Raw genomic sequence first — 25,301 nt, forward strand, 5'->3', positions numbered from 1 at the left:
CACCTGAAGATGAAGCTTTAGGCTTTCAAATTGGTCGTGCAATAAATTAAGATATTACTGGCAACTGAAACAGACTTGTTATTCTGCAAGTACTCTGCAAAAGTACTAAAAAAGTCTCCCTCTTGAACTGAAAAAGATTATGGCGATGTTATCCCGCACGGTCTTTGTTTCTACAAATAGCAATATTTTTATAATGCAAGAGGAAGTTCGTTTATGTATATCTGAAAAAAGAGATAATCTAAGCCAGAACCCTGCGATGCAGTAGGTCTAATGTAACCAAATTCTGATTGTCTGCTGCTGTATGGACAATACAGAACTGATGCAGTGTTTTCTGTGACACTGGTAATACGAAATCACGAACCGTTCAGCTAACTATTCGATAACATTTCATTATTCGAAAATGATATCAAGTTTCACACTTAAAAGCCTTAGAGAAATCACAAAATGTCCACAATGGCATTTTTTTGTTTTTTAAATTTTATACTACCTTTCCAGGTGTGTACAACCTGTTCAATGGACAGTTCCTTTTGAAATCCAAACTGTTTGCTGAGGAACAATTTTTTTTTTTTTTGTATACATATTATGATTCTTGTTTCTGTGGAGAATTTCCAGAGCGTGACGGTAAGTCTGTAAGAGAATCGAGAGAATTCGTCTTCCTAAGATGTACGGTTGCGAGACTCTCTCTGTTCTTCTCCATTCGGTACTGCCGTCGCGCTCGGCGAGTCTGGCAATAAAGATGCCGAGAAGAAACGACCTCTCCGCGCAGATTTACAGACCGAGAATCTCTGACTAACGTCCCAATGGCAAGGTGCGCCGAGGTCAGCCAGGCCTACAGCGGCGCACGTTCCGGTTCGGCTACCTGGAAGGCGAACTGCGTCCTGCAACGTACTCGAATGCACCACTGAAAGAGGGGACGACGATTACTGTCTTTTAAATCATATTCTTCAGCTTCACCACACATGAACTGTGAGGTCAGTGGTTTCTACTTCTTAGTAGTTATCATCAGATGACAGTGTCAAAGTTAAAGGAAAAGTGTGATAGTAAAATACTGGGGAACTAGCTATATATCTTACTAGCGTCTTCTGCTACTGTAATTTAAGTCATATTGAGATCAAATGCGTTGCGGTTTATTTTAAAACATCTTCAATGATCACTGTAACATAATGACTTTTCTTACAATTAGGTCTGTTGGGATCATTAACAGTTCTCAGGCTTTAACTTACTACTATAAACAATATTAAACTATCATTTTTACTAGCGTTATTTTTGTTTTTTTACGTCATTCTTCACGTTCTTCTACATATATGTGATAGATTTTAGCGCACAACACTTTCGCTAACAGTAAGTATTTTCAAATTTTTGTGTTTCGAACGTCAACTGCCATCTCACCGTTTCGAATACGTTGTTTCGATATTTCAGGATGCGTTCGTCTTTTGTGTTGTTTCGGTGGTAGGGGGAGGGCCTACTATTGCTGTGTGTGTTTGTTTATATTTTTTCTAACTTCAATGTGCGTAAATCATTACTTCACTATGGTACAGCGATGGATGATCTGTGATGCATACATTGGTTAACTTATGTGAAACTGTGATGTCTACGGGGTTGTTCTTTATCTAGTTTATCTCTTACCAGTTTAAATAACGCTTGGCTGATGATGTTTGTTTGAATATTTATTGTGTGTTTGGAATTTCTCTTGTAAGGTTAGATGTTTTTTGCTACTGAATCTACAATTTTCATGTTTGATTCTATTGTGGCAGAGTGGCGGTTTCCTTGTTGAAGCAGTTCTGAAAATGTCGAGCGTCTGATGCCATATTCTCATGTTCTTTATACCTTATTTCACGTGTTCTGCCAGCCAGGTTCAGTAATAAGAAACATCTCCTAACACTACAAGAGAACTTCCAAATATAACAAGCAATAGTAGAAAATAAACACATAATAAACAACCAAACAAACATAAGTAGCCAAACGTTATTTAAACTAATTAAATATGTATTACATAAAGAACAATCCCCACAGACACCAAGAAGTATTAGCTGTCCTTACACACATACACACACACACACACACACACACACACACACACACACACACACACCAATTAAAAAATATAAACAAACACACAGAGCAATGGCAGACGTTACCACTACCACCAAAACAAACCAAAAGCCGAACGCATCCCGTAATATTAAAACAAAGTGCACGAAATTGCGAGTTGACAAAGAGCCTTCGCACACAAAAACTTGAGTATATTTACTGTTAGCGAACGGAAGTAAAGGAAAATCCAGGACGAAATAATGATAATACACTCCTGGAAATTGAAATAAGAACACCGTGAATTCATTGTCCCAGGAAGGGGAAACTTTATTGACGCATTCCTGGGGTCAGATACATCACATGATCACACTGACAGAACCACAGGCACATAGACACAGGCAACAGAGCATGCACAATGTCGGCACTAGTACAGTGTATATCCACCTTTTGCAGCAATGCAGGCTGCTATTCTCCCATGGAGACGATCGTAGAGATGCTGGATGTAGTCCCGTGGAACGACTTGCCATGCCATTTCCACCTGGCGCCTCAGTTGGACCAGCGTTCGTGCTGGACGTGCAGACCGCGTGAGACGACGCTTCATCCAGTCCCAAACATTCTCAATGGGGGACAGATCCGGAGATCTTGCTGGCCAGGGTAGTTGACTTACACCTTCTAGAGCACGTTGGGTGGCACGGGATACATGCGGACGTGCATTGTCCTGTTGGAACAGCAAGTTCCCTTGCCAGTCTAGGAATGGTAGAACGATGGGTTCGATGACGGTTTGGATGTACCGTGCACTATTCAGTGTCCCCTCGACGATCACCAGTGGTGTACGGCCAGTGTAGGAGATCGCTCTCCACACCATGATGCCAGGTGTTGGCCCTGTGTGCCTCGGTCGTATGCAGTCCTGATTGTGGCGCTCACCTGCACGGCGCCAAACACGCATACGACCATCATTGGCACCAAGGCAGAAGCGACTCTCATCGCTGAAGACGACACGTCTCCATTCGTCCCTCCATTCACGCCTGTCGCGACACCACTGGAGGCGGGCTGCACGATGTTGGGGCGTGAGCGGAAGACGGCCTAACGGTGTGCGGGACCGTAGCCCAGCTTCATGGAGACGGTTGCGAAAGGTCCTCGCCGATACCCCAGGAGCAACAGTGTCCCTAATTTGCTGGGAAGTGGCGGTGCGGTCCCCTACGGCACTGCTTAGGATCCTACAGTCTTGGCGTGCATCCGTGCGTCGCTGCGGTCCGGTCCCAGGTCGATGGGCACGTGCACCTTCCGCCGACCACTGGCGACAACATCGATGTACTGTGGAGACCTCACGCCCCACGTGTTGAGCAATTCGGCGGTACGTCCACCCGCCCTCCCGCATGCCCACTATACGCCCTCGCTCAAAGTCCGTCAACTGCACATACGGTTCAAGTCCACGCTGTCGCGGCATGCTACCAGTGTTAAAGACTGCGATGGAGCTCCGTATGCCACGGCAAACTGGCTGACACTGACGGCGGCGGTGCACAAATGCTGCGCAGCTAGCGCCATTCGACGGCCAACACCGCGGTTCCTGGTGTGTCCGCTGTGCCGTGCGTGTGATCATTGCTTGTACAGCCCTCTCGCAGTGTCCGGAGCAAGTATGGTGGGTCTGACACACCGGTGTCAATGTGTTCTTTTTTCCATTTCCAGGAGTGTATTACGAAAAGGAAATTTGCTATTCACCATATAGCGAAGATACTGAGTCGCAGATTGGCACAACAAATAGACTGTCAAACAGAGATTTCGACCAAACAGGCTTCGTCCGAACAGACATAAGTACAAACAGGGCATTCACACACACACACACACACACACACACACACACACACACACACACACACACATAATGTGGATTGGTGTTAGTGAAATTGTTTGTGCGAAAACCTACCACATATGTGCTGAAGAACGACGTAAGACAAGACGTGAGTAACAATAATAATTTAAATTACTGTTACTAGTACTACGTCAAAGTATGAGAACTGTTCATCTGCCTAGCAGAGAAAATCGTTGAAAAGCCATGCTGTTGCAGTGACCATTAAAGATGTTTTAAAATAAAGCCAAATGCGTTTGGTTTTAACAAGACTTTTATTGCAGTCGCAGAAGACGGTATTAACCTATATAGCTTGCATAGCTACGACTGCGAAAAAGAGAGGTTGCAAAACAAAGAAGACAGCGTGTGCTAGGGTACGAAACCACAAAATCAAGCTTCTGTGCTTGAACACGTTACGTACAAGTAGTTAACCCATCGGTGTACAACTGAGCAGATCATGAAAGGCTTCCATGGGAAGCTACTATTGTTGGAACCAAAAGCTATGATTGACTATGTAATATTATAAACTTGTTAGTTTCAAATTGGTAATATTAGACAATTTATTTACAATATAAAACTGTGGGTTACATCCTTCCAAAACTGAAAACTAAGATAAACGGTAACCTATATGACTACTAGGAGTGGGATAAATGTTATATACTAAAATTACCAACTTCATACCATATCGCAGATAAGTGCAGCTTTCAATTCCAATAAAAAAAAAATGGTTCAAATGGCTCTGAGCACTATGGGACTCAACTGCTGAGGTCAGTAGTCCCCTAGAACTTAGAACTAGTTAAACCTAACTAACCTAAGGACATCACAAACATCCATGCCCGAGGCAGGATTCGAACCTGCGACCGTAGCGGTCTTGCGGTTCCAGACTGCGGCGCCTTTAACCGCACGGCCACTTCGGCCGGCTCCAATCGCCAGTGCGTGGACTGAGTTACATCGTGAGTGCTCCTCTTGACCTGTTCAGATGTACTTTGTTGAGTTAACGTAAACATTTAGAAGGGCACGTACACAGCGCAACAGAATTAAAGGACCACTTTCGAAACCCCAAAATTTCCACCTATTGCGACGAGTAAGTTTGAACGGTGTAAAAGCTTAGCACCCTGTGACGTCACCTTCTGGCTGGGCGACGTTTCAAACAACAAGCCCACAGCCCATATCTTCATCTGAGCTGTAAGGTAGGTTAATGATGTCACATTGGCACGAAATTTCACCAAAATTCTGCCCAGTGCCACCGTGAACGTGTCTCACTGCGGAGAGGTCGTCACAACCCTTCTCACCCGCATTTCACGCCTTTTTTTGACGCCTATGCGATGAAGGTTAGAACCGTGACGCCCAAGTTGAAATCCTGCGGTTTTCTTATGAGTGCCCGAAGAAAACACCCCTGACATGTCTTCGCTCAGAATCAGCTCGAAGATGTCTCAGAGGTTTGCATAAAGGGCGTCAGTGAAACCATCCCGTTCATGGGACGCTGATTCCCACACATTTGGTGGTCGAAAACTACAGCCCGCAGTGCGATGAGCAACAGGAAGACGTCCTTGACAACCTGTGACATTGGTGATACAGTCGGACGTTTCATCTCTTCTCTAAGGAAACTGTGGGCTGTATCTCCATTTGACGCCTCTCCATTGCGAACAGCAGTAGTGGACACCTTAACATCCTGAAGATATCCCAGCAGGGGGGTCGAAACGTCGATTATTTTAGGAGGAAATATGACACAGCCTAATAACCCAGAAAACAGCACCTGTCTGAAACTTCGCCAACATTAAACGTCGTATGTGCACAACTATGGAGTTTCGAGAAAGTGAGCCTTTGGATCTCTTACGCTCTGTTCTTGCGTATAGAGGTTAATTTGGTCTTAGTATCTTAACATTTTTAAATAGATCATCTGATGTTGTCTTGCTAAGAAAATGAAACCTGGAAAGATACTATTGCTGAGTTCTGAGAGCAGAATACACTGATAAAAAAAATCATCCGTTTCACAGCATGTTGGTCTGTTATTCGAACGCAACACACCGACGATTCTGCGTGGCATGGATTCGACAAGTTCTTGGTAGGTTTCAGAAGGTATTTGGCATCCGATGTGTAGCCATGGCTAATGCAATTATCGTAAATTACGGGCCGGCAATTTGCTGACGCGAACTGGCACCAGATTGTGTCCCATGTGTGTTCCGTGGGGTTCATATTAGGCGAATTCGGTAAAAGAAGGAAGATTAGTGTCTGATGTCGCTGGCCACGTTCTTACGACAGACGGACGAATTTGGCAACCAAGACATCGCCGTGAGTTCAGTATCATGCTCCTCAAACCTCTACAGCACGTATCTTGCCTTGTGACACGGACAATTAACCTGTTTCACGATGCAATCACCGTCGTAGAAGACATCGAGTTTGAAGCAATGCAGGTGGTCCTTAATAATGTTCACGAAGCCAACAAGTATGATGATTCCTTCCAGTATTGTCACAGGTCTGATCTCATATCGTCTCATGGCATAACACTGCCAAACCAACCGTGACCTAGGGATATCGGTTATCGCTGAAACAACCGGATTTCGGTTACACCGGCTCTTTCCGCTTCCAGTTTAACTTGAGTGTTAAAACCGCTCAAAATAACCAGTTTCCGAAATAACCAAATTTCATTCTTTTATTGCTGTTACTTCCATCAATAAACTTTGATTTCGAACAATACTGAAAAATTCCAATATTGAAGGAGTAGGAGACGAATGATATGGTGTTGAAGCTACGACAGAAATCGGTCTCATCGTGTCTATAAGAGATTTCCAAGGTGAAAGAGACCGGCATGGTAGGAAAGAGAGCGAGAGGTCAGACGTAAACAACTTTTCTGCGTCATCACTTTTGAACGGGTTCGACTTTTCAGTAGGAACCGACCACAAAACTAATGGTTCACTTATTATTCAGAATTTATAGCACGTCAGTAAAATATTAGGTATGTCAATCAAGTTTATGTTTTCTTCCAAGAGACATTGTGGGCGTTTTCAGCTTGTATGATGCTGCAACTCTGTTGTGGCTCCTCCCAATTATAATCTTTTAAAGCAAACGAAGCACTGTACTTCGTCGCTGCCACACTTCCAAGCGTGAGATTGTGCCATTCTGCAATACAACCGCTGTCTGAGGACGACGGCGAGGAACTATTGTATAATCAGGCGGAGGCAAATCTCGCGCACTTACTAAAAACAGTGATAATCGATTTTCCAAATTACTATAATAATCAACTATTTCAAAGCAATGGAAATTTTGCAATACACATTACTGTATTTTAGAAAAATTCCATTTAAATACGAAAAGTTCCAGCGCGATGCTGCGAAAAATTGATATACCGGTTTTTTACCAAACTATTAGTAAAAACTGAAAAAAAGAACTGATGTAGCCAAAACCAAAGAAGTACAAAAAAATACCGGTTACTGACAACTACAATACTGGTATTGGTTTTAACTGGTCGGTTTTAACCACCGCTACTGTGACCGTGGCGCGACGCAACATTCGTGCAACAACGCGGTTCAAATGGTTCAAATGGCTCTGAGCACTATGGGACTTAACATCTGTGGTCATCAGTCCCCTAGAACTTAGAACTACTTAAACCTAACTAACCTAAGGACATCACACACCTCCATGCCCGAGGCAGGATTCAGCGTCAGCTGTCATTAGTTGTCTTGTGGGACGCTGCGCTACGTTCTCGCTGCGACGAAAGACAACACGCACACATGTGCGCACACACACACATACACATACACACATAAAAAGCGACGTTTATCGTTAAATGGGGTGAGAATGTGCCAGATTTTGTGGCTTTTCTTACACTGATTCGAAACAAATGATTGTATGGCTTTCATATTTTGTTACAACTTCGCTACACATGGCGCCTTGCAAAATGTGGGTCAACGAAACTTTTATGTGGCGAGAGGAAAAGAGTAACGCAGGTTTTTTTGTGGAACGTTCTCACCCCGCATGTGAAGTGAGACTGTGCTACTACTCATTTGAGCCTGGAACGAGTAGAACCACGTCTGTGGCACATTCTCACCTCTCACTAACCCAGCAGAAAACAATTTCTACTTATTATTAGAAATTCACAGATCTTGGGGAAGAAAATATTTTTCAACTTACTGTCTTGATCAAAAATCGTGTTTATTGCAGAATAGCGCCCTTTTACTTCGATGTTAAGGGTGATGCGATGTATGCTACACCTGCAATACACGTAAAAATCATTTCTGTCACTGGCAATAGGTACCTGCTAGCAAATCTTCAGATGAAAGTTGAACATACCTAATATTATACTACTGGCCATTAAAACTGCTACACCAAGAAGAAATGCAAATGATAAATGGGTATTCATTGGACAAATATATTATACTAGAACTAACATGTCATTACATATTCACGCAATTTGGGTGCATAGATCCTGAGAAATTAGTACCCAGAACAACCACCTCTGGCCGTAATAACGGCCTTGATACGTCTGGGCATTGAGTCAAACAGAACTTGGATGGCGTGTACAGGTACAGCTGCCCATGCAGCTTCAACACCATACCACAGTTCATCAAGAGTAGCGACTGGCGTATTGTGACGAGCCAGTTGCTCGGCCACCATTGACCAGACGTTTTAAATTGGAGATAGATCTGGAGAATGTGCTGGCCAGGGCAGCAGTCGAACATTTTCTGTATCCAGGAAGGCCCGTACAGGACCTGCAAGATGCGGTCGTACATTATCCTGCTGAAATGGAGGGTTTAGCAGGGATCGAATTAAGGGTAGAGCCACGGGTCATAACACATCTAAAATGTAACGTCCACTGTTCAAAGTGCCGTCAATGCGAACAATACTCCATACCATCACGCCGGGTGATACGTCAGCATGGCGATGACGAATACACGATTCCAATGTGCATTCACCGCGATGTCGCGAAACACGGATGCGACCATCATGATGCTGTAAACAGAACCTGGATTCATCCGAAAAAATGACGTTTTGCCATTCGTGCACCCAATTCGTCGCTAAGTACACCATCGCAGTCGCTCCTGTCGGTGATCCAGCGTCAAAGGTAACCACAGCTATGGTCTCCGAGCTTATAGTCCATGCTGCTGCAAACGTCGTCGAACTGTACTCACGATACCCTTACCCCCGACAGTCTACATTCAGTCATCTCTTCACTCAACTTTGTTTTATGTCAACATGACATTGTAATTCTGTCCTCCCTCGGGCATGGGTGTGTGTGTGTTTGTCCTTAGGATAATTTAGGTTAAGTAGTGTGTAACGCTGATGACCTTAGCAGTTAAGTCCCATAAGATTTCACACAGATTCAAAACGAGAGTAATGGAATGTAGTCTAATTAAACCAGATGATGCTGATGGAAAATGATTAGGAAATAAGACACTTAAAGTAGTAGCTAAGTTCTGCTGTTTGGGGAGCAAAATAACTGATGATAGTCGAAGTAGGGAGGATATAAAATGTTGACTGGCTATGGCAACGAAAGCGTTTCAAAAGAAGAGAAATTTGTTAACATCGACTATAGATTTAAATGTTAGGAAGTCATTTCTGAAAGTATTTGTATGGAGTGTAGCCATGTATTGAAGTGAAACATGGACGACAAATAGTTCAGACAAGAAGAGAATAGAAGCTTGCTAAATGTGGTGATACAGAAGAATTCTGAAGATTAGGTGGGTAGATCACATGACTAAAATGAGGATGTATTGAATAGAATTGGGGACAAGAGAAATCTGTGGCACAACATGACTGAAAGAAGAGATCGGTTGGTAGGACATATTGAGGCATCGAGAGATCGTGAATTTAGTATTGGAGGGCAGCATGGAAGGTAAAAATCGTAAAGGGAGACCAAGAGATGAATACACTAAGCAGATTCAGATCGATGTAGGGTGCAATAGTTTTGCTTAATGCAGCTGTCTATGTGTTTTTATATCCTCGAGTGCAACAATCAATTTCCACTCATCTATATATTTTAATTAATCAACGAATCAAACTTTTATATTTTAACTTATGCAACCGGAGATGTGAATTTTTATTACACAAAACGTTTCTTTCGTCAATCGCCATGCTCAACTTTTGTATTATGTTTTTCAAAATTTTCCTCTCATGTGCCTGACGACTGAGAAATTGCATCCACTGACAGCCCACCCTCTGTTGGTATGGGACAGGGATGGGGGGGGGGGGGGAGGTGTATGAAATAACGATAAAGAAAAAAAAACACATGTAAGTTGCGAGGTCACCACTTACGGGGACGAGTGTGACTCAATAATTAATTGCCCATTTTTCCTTTGATTTTTAGAAGTATGTATCGCACATACACAAAAAAGGTCGGAGGATGACGGTATCGCATTTGGACAGATGAACAGTTACGCCTAGCATTGGAGAAAATAAAGAATAGGAAGATTTCCATCAGAGAAGCTGCTAAAAAATGAGTGCAGATGAGATTTTAATTTAATTTTTTTGACTGGAGCCCTCATTATTTTAGAAACATACCTGTAGGTACCTAAGTACACTACTGGCCATTAAAATTGCTACACCAAGAAGATGGCGTGCTACAGAAGCGAAATTTAATCGACAGGAAGAAGATGCTGTGATATGCAAATGATTAGCTTTTCAGAGCATTCACACAAGGTTGGCGCCGGTGGCGACACCTACCAGGTGCTGGCATGAGGAAAGTTTCCAACCGATTTCTCATACACAAATAGCAGTTGACCGGCGTTACCTGGTGAAACGTTGTTGTGATGCCTCGTGTAAGGAGGAGAAATGCCTACCATCACTTTGATAAAGGTCGGATTGTAGCCTATCGGGATGCGGTTTATCGTATCGCGACATTGCTGCTGGCGTTGGTCGAGATCGAATGACTGTTAGCAGAATATGGAATCGGTGGATTCAGGAGGGTAATACGGAACGCCGTGCTGGATCCCAACGGCCTCGTATCACTAGAAATCGAGATGACAAGCATCTTATCCGCATGGCTGTAACGGTCGTGCAGTCACGTCTCGATCCTTGAGTCAACAGATGTGGACGTTTGCAAGACAACAACCATCTGCACGCACAGTTCGACGACGTTTGCAGCAGCATGGACTATAAGCTCGGAGACCATAGCTGTGGTTACCTTTGACGCTGGATCACCGACAGGAGCGACTGCGATGGTGTACTTAGCGACGAATTGGGTGCACGAATGGCAAAACGTCATTTTTTCGGATGAATCCAGGTTCTGTTTACAGCATCATGATGGTCGCATCCGTGTTTCGCGACATCGCGGTGAATGCACATTGGAATCGTGTATTCGTCATCGCCATGCTGACGTATCACCCGGCGTGATGGTATGGAGTATTGTTCGCATTGACGGCACTTTGAACAGTGGACGTTACATTTTAGATGTGTTATGACCCGTGGCTCTACCCTTAATTCGATCCCTGCTAAACCCTCCATTTCAGCAGGATAATGTACGACCGCATCTTGCAGGTCCTGTACGGGCCTTCCTGGATACAGAAAATGTTCGACTGCTGCCCTGGCCAGCACATTCTCCAGATCTATCTCCAATTTAAAACGTCTGGTCAATGGTGGCCGAGCAACTGGCTCGTCACAATACGCCAGTCGCTACTCTTGATGAACTGTGGTATGGTGTTGAAGCTGCATGGGCAGCTGTACCTGTACACGCCATCCAAGTTCTGTTTGACTCAATGCCCAGACGTATCAAGGCCGTTATTACGGCCAGAGGTGGTTGTTCTGGGTACTAATTTCTCAGGATCTATGCACCCAAATTGCGTGAATATGTAATGACATGTTAGTTCTAGTATAATATATTTGTCCAATGAATACCCATTTATCATTTGCATTTCTTCTTGGTGTAGCAGTTTTAATGGCCAGTAGTATAATATTAGGTATGTGCAACTTTCATCTTAAGATTTGCTAGTAGGTACCTATTGCCAGTGACAGAAATGATTTTTACGTGTATTGCAGGTGTAGCATACATCGCATCACCCGTAACATCGAAGTAAAAGGGGGCTATTCTACAATAAACACGATTTTTGATCAAGACAGTAAGTTGAAAAATATTTTCTTCCACAAGATCTGTGAATTTCTAATAATAAGTAGAAATTGTTTTCTGCTGGGTTAGTGAGAGGTGAGAATGTGCCGCAGACGTGGTTCTACTCGTTCCAGGCTCAAATGAGTAGTAGCACAGTCTCACTTCACATGCGGGGTGAGAACGTTCCACAAAAAAACCTGCGTTACTCTTTTCCTCTCGCCACATAAAAGTTTCGTTGACCCACATTTTGCAAGGCGCCATGTGTAGCGAAGTTGTAACAAAATATGAAAGCCATACAATCATTTGTTTCGAATCAGTGTAAGAAAAGCCACAAAATCTGGCACATTCTCACCCCATTTAACGATAAACGTCGCTTTTTATGTGTGTATGTGTATGTGTGTGTGTGCGCACGTGTGTGCGTGTTGTCTTTCGTCGCAGCGAGAACGTAGCGCAGCGTCCCACAAGACAGCTAATGACAGCTGACGCTGACTAGGGATGATAAGGAAGAGGGCCGGCTAATTGAGTTGTATGCCTAATCCAGGCTAACAAGATGATGAAGAATGCATGGGAAGGGAAGCGTCGCGGAACACGTGCCAGCCAAGGTCACGCGGAACCTTCGTCCGTGACAGGATTATCCGCGAGTCGGCTCTCCCGCAGTAATGGAATCTCTAAACAGCGCGATACGCACAAGAGCGCTGCTAATGATGCTATCCTAGGCACACAATCCTTTTTAATGAGAAACGTCCGCCTTTCCGGCGTAGCGGGGGGGGGGGGGGGGGGATTTTTGTGCTGAGCACTCGAGGGGACGTTAAGAAATTTACAACTTCCTGCCATATTGAAATTGTTTTTCCAGAAATGGAAGTCGAACACGGCACCATACCTTCCACACGCAATACTCTACCCGGCTGACGTATTCGAAATAGCACATTGAGAAAAAGCACTGGCTACACAACGAAGGGTATACGCTCTCCGCAGGACTGACAAAAAGCGGGATACATTTTTTAAAAAATAACCTAATGGTTTCAATTACATTTTAAGGGTTTTATTGCTCTTTGAGGATACCTTTTCGTATGAACTCTTTATCTGACAATGTTGCTCTCAAGCAGCATCAAAATTGCGAACTGTTTTCTGTAACATATTTCAACTACCGTCCTTGTAAGGGAAAAAGTGCTGGCAAGCCACGTTTAAGCTCTCATACACAACGATATTGCGGATCTCTGCTGAAAACTTTCTGCATAGTATGCATCTTTAGCAAACACCGTGCAAAGTTATATGAGTGTCAGTGTACGGCGTAGCAGAGGTAATGAGTTATTGCACAGATTTGTTAATGAATTCTTTATCGGGATATTACAAATGGACTTATCTTTTCTGGGAAGAGGAACACTGACTTTGGCTGCTGTATGGACAACAAGTTCAGAATAAGAAGAAAACACCCCTCTTTTACCAGTGCCTGACGTACACTACGACAGTTTTTGGTAACTGGCCAGAGAATGGACCAAACCTCATGGGTATTCGACTGTAACATGTGGAAAATGGGAAACTGTTCTCTGCTTTGTAGAAGAAAAGGACCTTTTTTAAAGGTACTTTGCATGAAATAGCTTACAATGCAACCATTTTTTCAGGCACAGCAACAACATTGCTGTCATTCACATTTCGTGAGCACAGATACTTACAGGCAGCATACTGTATTATACATTTGCCCTTCTCCATCATCCTAGACTGTTTTTAACATCATCTCAGAATCACGCTTTATATACGCATCTATTTACAGTAGCCGGTGCCTATAACTTTGACACTCCGCAGCGTCGTTGGTTGACGTTTCCGGACATGGGTTCCTCAGTAAAACTTGATCTACTAAATCCCGTCTTCAACCTCGAGAAGTGTGTAACATCAGTTGCGAAACACCCTGTATACACGGTGGATCGTCTAAAACTTGTATTGCAAATACTGCCGAAATGGAAAGTGCTATTGATAGGTGGTTTTCAAAGAATGGATTGATTCAAATGTTTCAAATGGATCTAAGCACTTTGGGACTTACCATCTGAGGTCATCAGTCCCCTAGACTTAGAACTATTTAAACCTAACAATCCTAAGGACATAACATACATCAATGCCCGAGGCAGGATTCGAACCTGCGACCGTAGCAGTCGCGTGGCTTCGGACTGAAGCGCCTAGAACCGCTCGATCACCGCTGCCGGCATGGATTGGTAGTCAGTGGCCCCTAATGCTAGTCAACAATCGACATAGTGTAATACTACTTAGAAAGTTACTTTCTTGTGCAAACATACACCTTTAAATGGAACAATGCCTATTGTCATTAACAAACTAAAAGTAGGGTAAATTAGAATGTCATTGATGTCTGTTGCAGGGTTCTAGTGAGAGTAGTTTACGAGATACCGTGTTTAAAGAAGTTCGCACTCTGACAATTGTCCAATACCTTCGGTAGAACACACTAAAGAGCAACACAAGTACGCACACTGGTAATGTGGATTCTGACCAGTTACGAGACAACTGACAATCACAGTTTGTGCTCAAAATGACCACTGGAAGTGGCAATACACGCTTCCAATCTGGTATGGAACGACTGCTGCACACGTGCTAGCATTGCAGCCAAGATATCCGAGCAAGATGAGGTAATACGTCGTTGCATATCATCATGTGTAGTTGATATGTCCTTGAGGGTAACGCCTTTCAGCTTTTCCCACAGAAATATATCTACACCAATCAAACCAAAGAAATGGGCCAGCCAAGTTGCAGGTCCTTGCCGTCCATTCCAACGATTTGGAAACAGTTCGTGAAGACATACTGTTTTAATCCGCGAACTACGGGATGGATAGCCATCATGTTGGAACCATAGGTTCCTCCTAGTTTGCAGAAGAACTTCTTTTAGCACCCGTGGAAGATGGTCTGGTAGGAGCCTGCGATACCTATGCGTGTTGAGTGTTCCGTCTGGGAAATACGGGCCTATGAGGTGATGGTTCGCTATTCCACACCACATATTTACACTCCATGGACGCTGACGTTCTATCTGACGATGTCAACGACAATAGCCAGGAAACCAATAAAGCACATTTCGTCGGTTTATATGGTCATGACTTGTAAATAGGGCTTCATCATTAAACAAGATACACGATATGATACATCTGAAGTATCTTCTACTAATGCCCATGTACAGAAGTTAACATAATTCTCATAGTCGTTTTCATGCAGCTATTGCAGGAGAGAGATCTGGCAGTGTTGGAACCCATGTCGATGGAGAATGCGTGGAACACTTGGCTGACTCATGTCACTTCCTCGTGCGATTGTGCGTTAACTGACGTGGGGATCAACTACAACAGCAGTAAGAACATTAATTTCCCCTTCACCTGTTTCTTTCTGTTGTGTTGTCTAAGAGTTACATTATCACTTTCACGTAACTGGTTGAAGAGGTTCATAAATAATTGCATAGATGGTTGATTTCTGTTGGGATATCTTGCGTACACTGTACGAGAACGAACCCCGTGCACAATGAGCATTTCGGCTCTTTCTGCATTGGCAAATCCCATCGTCCACTCAAGAGCTCTTACTTGGACTTCCACTCATTAACTGACCAGCAAGTCGCAGTGCACTCATGGGACACGCAAGCAAACTGCAAGCAAAAATAACAACATCGTACCTAGCAACTGCGCAAGTTGAATGGCAGAAACAAGTGTCGACGTGGAAATTTTTCAAAACTACAATATCTCGTAAATGAGTCGCTTAGAATTCTGCAACAAATGCCACAGACATTCTAATTTACTGTGCTTTTAGTTGGTTAATGTCAACAGGCATTGTACCTTTTAGAAAAGTGTGTGCCTGCACAAAAAATACATCTTCGAAGTATTATTACAATCTGTTTACCGGCTAACAATACGAGCCCCTTACTACCGATCCATTACGTGAAAACCACACACCAAGGTCACTTTCCACTTCCGCAACATTCGCTAGTTTTAGGTGAGTGACCCTGTATATCAGTACAGTAACTGTCTTATATAGTGGATAACATACAATATGGATTCTTTCTTTCTTTCTCTTTCCCTCTCTCTCTCTCTGTCTCTCTCTTTCTCTATCATTTCTTCATCTACTCATTTTTTAACGGAGCTAACACGTTATCACATAATGCCTAATTAAGAGTTTTTGTACTACCTCGTTGTAGAAGTACATTCTCATGTAACTGAGCAAAAGACGTTTCATCCCGTATATCTACATCTACATCTGTGCTCCGCAAGCCACCTTGTGGTGTGTGGCGTAGGGTACTTTATGCACTCCCGTCACTTTCCCCATTTCTTGCTACAGTTGCGAATGGTTCGCGGAAAAAACGATTGCCGGTAGGCCTTTCTGTGAGCTCGAATCTCTGACTTTATCTTAATGGTCTTTTCGAGATATGCAAATAGGAGGAAAAAAATATTTGTTGACTCTTCTAGGAACATTCGCTCTCGGAACTTTATGAGTAAACCTGAGCGTGATGCAGAACTCTTCTCTTGCAGCGTCTGGCCGTGCGGTTAAAGGCGCTGCAGTCTGATGCCGCAAGACCGCTACGGTCGCAGGTTCGAATCCTGCCCCGGGCATGGATGTTTGTGATGTCCTTAGGTTAGTTAGGTTTAACTAGTTCTAAGTTCTAGGGGACTAATGACCTCAGCAGTTGAGTCCCATAGTGCTCAGAGCCATTTTTTTTGCAGCGTCTGCCACTGGAATTCGTTCATCATTTCGATGACGCTTTGATGTTTACTACATGTACACGCAACGAAACGCGATGCTGTTCTTTTGATCTTATCTGTTTCATGTATCAATCCAATCTGTTACGGGTCCCGTACGAGCAATATTGAAGTATTGGTCAAACGAGGGCTTTGTACATGACCTCCTTTGAAGACGGAGTACAGTTCCTGAGGATTCTTCCAATGAATTTCAATCTGGCATCTGCGAAAGGCGATTAGATTTAAGTCATCCTTGTAGTTTAAATTGTCTCGTTCGCATGCTCGTAAGTATTTTGCGGAAGTAACTTCTTCCTGTGATTGTTCGGCAATCGTATAGTCACACAATAATTGATTTTTCCCTTTATATGTATACGTAATATGTTTCAGTGGTTTATATTCAGGGTCAGCTGTCCCTCCCTGTGCCAAGAGTCTTTGTAAGTAAGTGCCTGAATGAGTAAAGAAAAAAAAAGGGAAGAAAGTGAGAACTGCAACTGAGGGCAGGCTATCTGAAACGATACCTGCGGGCTCCCTTCTAAACCATTACGTCATTTATCAACAGCTCTCCCTTTAGTCTTCTCCTTATCGTGTGTTGTTTTCTGTATTGGCAGACGGATCCATACAGAAAAAAATTCTTATCAATTTCGGAAAGACGTCAGAAGAGGAACACCGCTTTCGAAAAGATACCAGAACATTAGCAAGACTTTCAAGCTGAGAAACTGAACGCTAGCCAAACTACACAAGCACAGTTTGTTTACAGATGCACAGGTATACAGTAACAGTATCGTCAGGCGGCTATGTTCTGTAACGTCAGTAAAGTATATACTGATCGGCCAGACCATTATGACCACCGACCTGCTGTCTACATAAACTCGTCCAGACGAAAGCAGTGTCATATGGCGAGGAAGGACTGCTAGTTAGAAACACGCACGTTGCATGTAGTATCAGTGAGCGTGTTGTTCGTGTGTAAAATGGGGAAGGCACGCGACCTATCTGAGTTTGATCGAGGGAAGTTTGTGATGGCCCGGAGGCTCGGCACGAGCCTTTCGGAAACTTCACCACTTGTCGGTGTTCGAGGAGTGCTGTGGTGTCTTCAATGCTTAACGAAACCAAGCTGAAACTAAGTCCAGACGTCTTCGTGTTGGGCGGCCACCCCTCATTAAAGATGTAGAACGTCGTAGATTAGGTAGACTGATAAAACAGGACAGGCGAAGAACTGTGGTTAAACTAACATCAGATTTAATGCTGGCCAGAGAACAAGTGTGTCTGAACACACAGTGCACAGAACATTCCTAACAGTGGACCTCCACAGCGGACGATCGATGCACGTGCCAATGTTAACATCACAACACAGGCAACTATCACTCAAAGGGCACATGACCAACGGCACTGGACGTTGGCAAAGTGGCAGAAAATTACCTGGTCTGATGAATCCCGATATCTTCTTCATCATGCGGATCAAAGGGCGCGAGTCCGTCGTCTCCCAGCTTCTTAACACATGTACCGTGGAACGGAGACAAGCTGTCGGCGGCTTCGTTACGCCAGAACATTCACGTGGGCATCCATGGGTCCACTGGAGCTCGTGCAAGGCACCATGACGTCGCAGGCAAAGTACACATCTTCGTGACATATTTCAGGACGCCAGTAGCATTTTTCAACAAGATAATGCGCCTAGTCACAAGGCCAGCAGTGAGATGGAGTGGTTCGAGGAACACAGTTTCGAGTTTCAATTGATGTACTGGTCCTCCAATTCGCAAAATCTGAACCCTATCGAACGCGTCTGGTACGTGATTGAACGTGGCGTCAGAGTTCATCGCCCCCTCCCCGGAATTTACTGGAATTAGGAGACTTACAAGTGTATATGTGGTGCCAACATGCTGCTTGTTAGGCAGGCGGTCATAATTCTTTCTTACTACACACAAACAAATACCCGCATCGAAATATTACAGTTCGCTCTCTGTGGTGGAGATACGGTCGTATGTTACCGTTCACTGTCGGTGAATTTTCGAGCACTGACTCAAAAGAAACGAAATTTCTCGCACTGTTAAGTAACTGTTTTTCGACAGCGATCCGTGTCTGACTTGGCGTCAAGTTTCAAAATTGTTCGATCAACTCAGTGGCAATAGACAAAAAAAGCGTTTTTGCGCCGTAAAAAGTGGCTTTCTATAAATGAACAGTCAGAAAACTTCGGGTTTCTTATGAAACTTAAAAAATCAGCGAGAGCAACTTTTCAGATGCTGTCAGAAGCTTCTGCCTGACCGTGTTCGTTGCATGTGCATTAGAGATCAGAAATGAGTTCCAGTATACTCGACCTAAACTCGCCAGCGAGTCCTGCGGTATCCCCGCTCTCGCCGTGTCAGTGCGCCCATAGATTCATAGATTCGACTCGTAAGTGTCCGCAGCCACAGATGGATACTGACGTGGTACAAACCGTCTCCCTAATGCATCCAATTCCAGTCCTGTTCTGTGGGATTCAAACGGGTGAGCGAGCCGGCCACGCCATGCGTGCAGTATCTTCCGTTTCGAGTAGAACATCAAACACTCGTGCTCTATGAGGCCGAGCTTTATCGTCCATCAGTACGAAGTCTGGGCCCACAGCATATAGCAACAACCGCACATGTCCCAAAATCTCGTCACGATAGCTGACAGCGGTCAAACCTTGCCGATTCACCCTTATAATTTGATGAAGAGGTGTTATCAACATAATCCCATTAGGCATCCTCCTCGATACCGATCACTTTCCACAAAGTTTGGGACCATAAATTCCACGTTCCCTCCAGATATTAATTCTTCCTTTATAACTCTCCAGATCAAATAGGTACTCATCTGTGAAAGAACATTGGCCCACTGTTCGACCGTCTACGCAATATGCTGACAACTCCCCTCTAGACATTCCCCTCCGTGAAGAGGCGTCAGAAGAAGACACACAGCAGGTATACGACAATAAAGGCCACTCTGCTGAAGTCTTTTGTACGCCGTTTGTCACGATACGACGCGTTCAGTGGATGCTGCCAGGTCAGATGCCAGTTGCCGCGCTATACTAAGGCTGCACCATCATGCCCTTACAGCCAAATAACGGTCTTCTCCTTCTGATGTCATAGGTGGTCGCCCATGCTCTGGTCTTCAATATACAGTTTCGGTCTCTATAAACTGTCGCCACATCCGGCAAACATCAGATCGATTCACATAAAGCCAGCGGACCACGTCAGTTTGTTACTGTCCTGCTTCCTTTCTTCCTATGGCCCTTCACCGCAGACAGTCGTCTCTGTGCCATACTGCACCGTCTGTGACTGTGTACACGGCGATTGTGGATGTGGGACTGCCCAGCAAACACTACCCCGTTTGATAGGTGCCCTGACGTCATCGCGGGCGTGGTTGCCCGTTGACCAGAGTGCCGTCTTCTGTACAGAACACGATCGTACGGATATCTGATGACAGTTCGTATGATTATATCATTAATTGGCCACAGGACGGGGAAAAAGCGGTTTGTTGCTTTAATTTTGGACACCAGTGTACATCGTTCAAGCTTATGACGAATTTAGTTCTCATCTAGATGCTGTTCGTGCTGCTGCTGCTGATAGAAGTGTACCGCATTTGTAATAGCTCAGATTTTGTGAGTATTTTGCAATCCATCCCATGTTTGTGGTATGTCTTTATCGATAAATAAGAAGTTTTGAAATAAGCTTTAATTTATTCGCGACTTCGAGGTTATTCAACTGCTTAGGTATCGTGTCGACAAGATGTTTTCGGCTTCAAGCAGTCAACCCGCTACGACCAGCGGGAGCCCTGCATTAACAGCTCTCAAGCGTCAGCGGTCGGCGCCACCACCTTCGGCTACGATCACTGCAGCCACAGTGAGACTGCAAATTGCGATATACGTTTTCAATTTCAGTTTACGCGACAGAGCGGAGAAGGAGAGGCTGGACCTCGCTCTGCAGCTTGGTCTGCCTGAGTTACGTGAGTTATGTATGTTTTATTCTCCAAGGCAACTTTCCATTCCTTGGCGATTTACAGTCGCTAACCACTCATGAATCGATTAATTGGTGCTGTAATCAGCCGCAGGTGCATTACTATTTTCGTGATTTTTAACGCTTTAATTTTCCAATTCTGTTTCTGTCTTGTACTCTGATGATGTCATAATAATTTGATTTTTTTTTTGTACTACGGTTGAAATAATTTTTTGTTTGCCCGTAAATTGTTTTGTGACCACCATTTAAATCGACTTGTCCTGTGTAATGTTGGTGGCGACCCTTCGTAATTAATTACTCAGTATTACTTGTTTAAGAAACCCCTATTTCAGCAGCTATTTTCTTTCCAATCCATCATAAAGTTTCCTGATTTACCTAATTTCTTCTCAAATTAAGTAAAATGTTTCCTCGCTCATCTCTTTCACTTAGTAGTTATTAGGTTCCCCTACATATTGACAGCCCGAATTCCTTAACCAAGAGCTAGTGGACGAGGCTGTCGGATAGATTCGTATATTTATCTTCAGCGTTTCTTATGCGCAACAGTCTTTATATCCGTGTAATCCAAGTGTTTCATAGGGGTATTGCATCATCCCTCAAGATCAGATATTACGAATTAGCAAGATTTGGACATTTACACACCCATAGACTATTCGTTGAGGCGGTGTTGTTCTCACAGTACGCCGACTTCTGATAAGTTCAGTGTTAACTTCAATAAATTTTATCTCCTACTTTAATGCTCTTTCGAATTATCTTGATAGCATCATGTGTAGTTCTTCTGAGATCGACTTGGAGTTCTTTCATGGGGGTAGCATTATTCATAAATTGGATCAATTCGTCTCATGTGCTTAATTTCTCTTTGTAGAATTCTCTACTTTTTCTTTGTCGATTTCGCCCTTCAACCGTCCCCACAGACACAGATCGAAAGTGGTAAGGTCTGGAGACCTTGGTGATCAAGAATCGTGACCACTTCTGCCGATCCAACTACCAGCGAGTGTCAGACTTACACGATGTGTCAACTGACGACTAGATAGTGGAGATACCGCTTCATGCTTGAAGACCGTACCCATACTTGTAACCGGAGAAGGAAATCGGCCATGCCCTTTCAAAGAAACCATCGCTCCATTTGCCTAAAGCGATTGAGGGAAATTATGGGAAACATAAATCAGGATGGCCAGACGCGGGTTTGAACCCTTGTCCTGCCCAATGCGAGTCCAGTGTGCTAACGACTGAGCCACCTCGCTTGGTGACGATTATATTGGAAACCAGTTTTCAAGAGAGTCTAGGACGATGAGGCAACACAACAGGTCCTATCAACGTCAAGGCTTAGGGAACACAGACTCTACAACTTATCTGAGAAGGCAGAGTGAAGAAAGGCAAACTTACGTATTTGGTATTAGTAGATTTTATGCTGAGACCCTTGAATGGAAAACGCATTTTGAAAGTCTGAATGCAGCGAGTACAAAATGCAGTGACCGAAAGCTCATACAGAATTTGTACAGAAAACAAACGAAGGACATATATGGGAAACAGTAGTCAGAATAGAGTGGAACATAGTTCTAGCCTATCCCTGTGTTATTCAGTTTGTAGGCTGAGAAATTTGGGAAGAGGATTGCAGTTGAGGAAGAAGAAATACAAAATCTGAGATTTGTTGATAACAATGTAACCCTATAATGTAACCCTGTCAGATGACAAAGTACTTGGAAGATAAATTGAACGGACTGTATAGTGTCTTGAAGACAGGTCACAAGATGAATATTAATTAATACACAATTTATATTAGGATGCTGATTCGTCTGTCTCCAACACTAGCAACAAAGAGCGAAAGTCCCTGAACGTAGTTGTTTCGAGTTCACGTTTTCGTTTATACATATACCAAAAAAATTTGGGGCGTTCTACCCTCCAACTTGCACAGTTCATATGCTATATCAGTTGTCCGCAAGACTATGTGTGTACAAAATTGAATATAGTGTTTTTTTTCGAAATTAAAAAAGAGGCCATTTTCATTGAGCTACTTAATTCTTCAGAAAATATTTTTAACGCTCTCTTCTGTTGTGTTATTTCTAATGGGATTTCTTACAACACTAGGGTCATCTGCAAAGAGAATTCTCCTTGATGGATGTAAAGTGAAAGGGCATTCACGTATATAAGAAATAGGAACGAACCCAAAATTTAACAACTTAAATTGGAAGGAACACACAGAAAATGTTCTGGGGAAGGCTGCAAAGACTGCGTTTATTGGCAGGACATTTAGAAAATGTAACCGATCTAAGGAGACTGCGTACACTACGCTTGTCCGTCCTCTTTTAGAATACTGCTGCGCATGTGGGATTCTACCAGATAGCACTGACGGACTACATCGAAAAGTTCAAAGAAAGGCAGCAAGTTTTGTATTATGGCGAAATATGGGAGAGAGTGTCACTGAAATGATACAGGATTTCGGCTGGACATCATTTGGAGAAAGGCGTTTTTCGTTGCATCGATATCTTCTCACGGAATTCCAATAACCAACTTTCTCCTCCGAAAGCGAAAATATTTTGTTGACACCGACGTACATAAGTAAAACCGATCACCACGATAAAATAAGGGAAATCAGAGCTCGTACGGAAGATGTAGGTGTTCGTTCTTTCTGCGCGATATACGAGATTGGAACAACAGAGAATTGTGAAGGTGGTTCGATGAACCCTCTGCGAGGCACTTAAATGTGATTTGCAAAGTATCCAAGTAGATGAAGATGTAGAACCTTGTGGGATTCTTTTCGGGATTTCTCCACAGTCTCTTTCCAATATCGTTTTAATTATTTAGCACGATGTTTTGCATCTTGTTCATTAAGTATGGTTCAAACTAGTTGTTTGTAAAGTCATCAATTTCATAAAACATGGTTTTTCTCAGAGAGTTACATGATTTACACTACAGATGGGCAACGTTGATCATCGGGCCGGATCAGCGTGCGAATGGTTTCAATCCGGCACGCGGAAAAAATTTGTGGGAGAGGGAGGGTGAACGTATTAGAAAGCTGCACTATTGAAACTCAATGTAATTTACAATGAATTAACTGCAACCAGTTGCATTCATAAGCGTTTATTTTTACCTTTATGATATTTCGAGATGCCTAACATCCCCTCTTCAGACATTTATATTTATTTACGCATTGGAACAATGACGTGGCGAAATTTAGCAACGTACGTTTTTAAGATAATTATTGCAAAACTTCGAAAGTAAAGAAACACTTTTTCACGACATGTAAATAAATTTAAACTTCAGAAGATGTAGTTAACATGAAATGAATTTAACTGCCAAAACGCGTGTTTTGAAGTAGAATTTACTGGCGTGATGTGTCGGTAAGGAGATGCAATTCCTATCGGAGCGTTATTGCAAACACAGTGTCACGGACGCCACCACCCAAGAAATGTAAAAAAAAAATCGTTAAATGTGTAACTTTTACTAACAACATACTTTTTAAAATCATTACTGATGTGTAAGTTGGTTAGAGAACCTGAAAATATCTTTTAGCGCGATCTTAGCTACACCAAAGTATTTTCCGTAATGTTTAGACCGAGTGATGTAGAAAAAAGAATAGATATTTCGTTCATTGTAGTTGTTTTTTCATTCAAAACATACATTTTAAGCGACCTAAATCGGAAAAAATGAATGTGACATTTGTTAAAAAAAGTCACTTAGATTTTTGGGTTAAGTTTCACTGAAAAATTTAAATCAATTACGGAATCTGATACAGGAAATAATTAAAAGCAACAAATTTTTTTTTCAAACTTTAAAATATAAAGTACCAGACAATATTACAATATTTACAAACGGTGTGCACAAAGAACCCTCCCCCTGCCCGCTGTATTAGTATTGCGATGTTTAATGAAGTATGTGAATGAGTCGCGTGCGTTACCAGAGGCTATCCACGTGTGATAATTGGTGAGTGAAGGTGTAAATAGCATTCTTAGTGGAGCAAACCTTCTGTAATGCAAACCGTCATGTGGTAAGTAAAAGCAAACCAGTGTTTGGATTAAAGATCACATCAACAACGTAGAGTGTAGAAATCTTGTTAGTTCGATAGCGTGTTGGAGGGAGCCGGCAATGCGATACAAAATATTACATATAAGAGCGCTCCAAGCTTTAATGTCTTATTGGAGGTATAGTCAGCTCCGTTGGTAAAGAATGCCGTTTGTAGACATTTTACTGCATTTTCGTCCCCACAGTTTGGCTGTGAAAGTGACGAGCAAAGGCTGCCAAAGGCTTCAGCGAGAAGAAAGTGCCGTGGACGGGCGACTCACGTCTTTGTTCCAGCGCAGGATGTGCGGGATGACGATGTCGTGCGGGAAGTCGAGCTGGCAGTTGAAGACGACGTACTCGCCCACGGCCGCCGTCAGGAACGTCGCCTGCTTCTCCTCCTCCATCAGCGCGCACGCGCTGCCTGCGCACACCACAACACAGCACCAGTCAAAATCACAGGCGCACAAACTCTCCTACCAGCCTGCCGGCCCCTGTATCCGCCCCAGCCATTACAGCAGTTCAGCCTGTCGCAACGCAGGCACAAGGGATCACGTGTACTGAAGCACAGTGGTTGGTGCACGCCATATTCTGTTTGTGAAAGCCTGGCAAGCTCCATGGGTCCCGTTCAGCCTGCTGCACTTGTCAACAGGTTGCGCTATCACTCCAAAGCGATTAGCCAGGTGTGTGTTTGCGTAGGTTGTGTCAAATGT

The 25,301-nt window shown here is 43.4% G+C and overlaps 1 protein-coding gene across 1 annotated transcript in view; it reads right to left on the reverse strand.

Moving 5' to 3' along the window:
• The window catches only part of LOC124619655 (protein borderless), a 449,367-nt gene that overhangs the window by 208,997 nt on the left and 215,069 nt on the right, over positions 1 to 25,301 (reverse strand). Inside the window, exon 3 of the mRNA XM_047146187.1 lies at positions 24,873 to 25,012. Coding sequence (XP_047002143.1) covers positions 24,873 to 25,012 — 140 coding nt within the window. The remainder of the gene's footprint in view (positions 1 to 24,872; positions 25,013 to 25,301) is intronic.

The sequence above is a fragment of the Schistocerca americana genome, chromosome 6, assembly GCF_021461395.2.
Source record: "Schistocerca americana isolate TAMUIC-IGC-003095 chromosome 6, iqSchAmer2.1, whole genome shotgun sequence".
NCBI classification, from domain to species: Eukaryota; Metazoa; Arthropoda; class Insecta; order Orthoptera; family Acrididae; genus Schistocerca; species Schistocerca americana.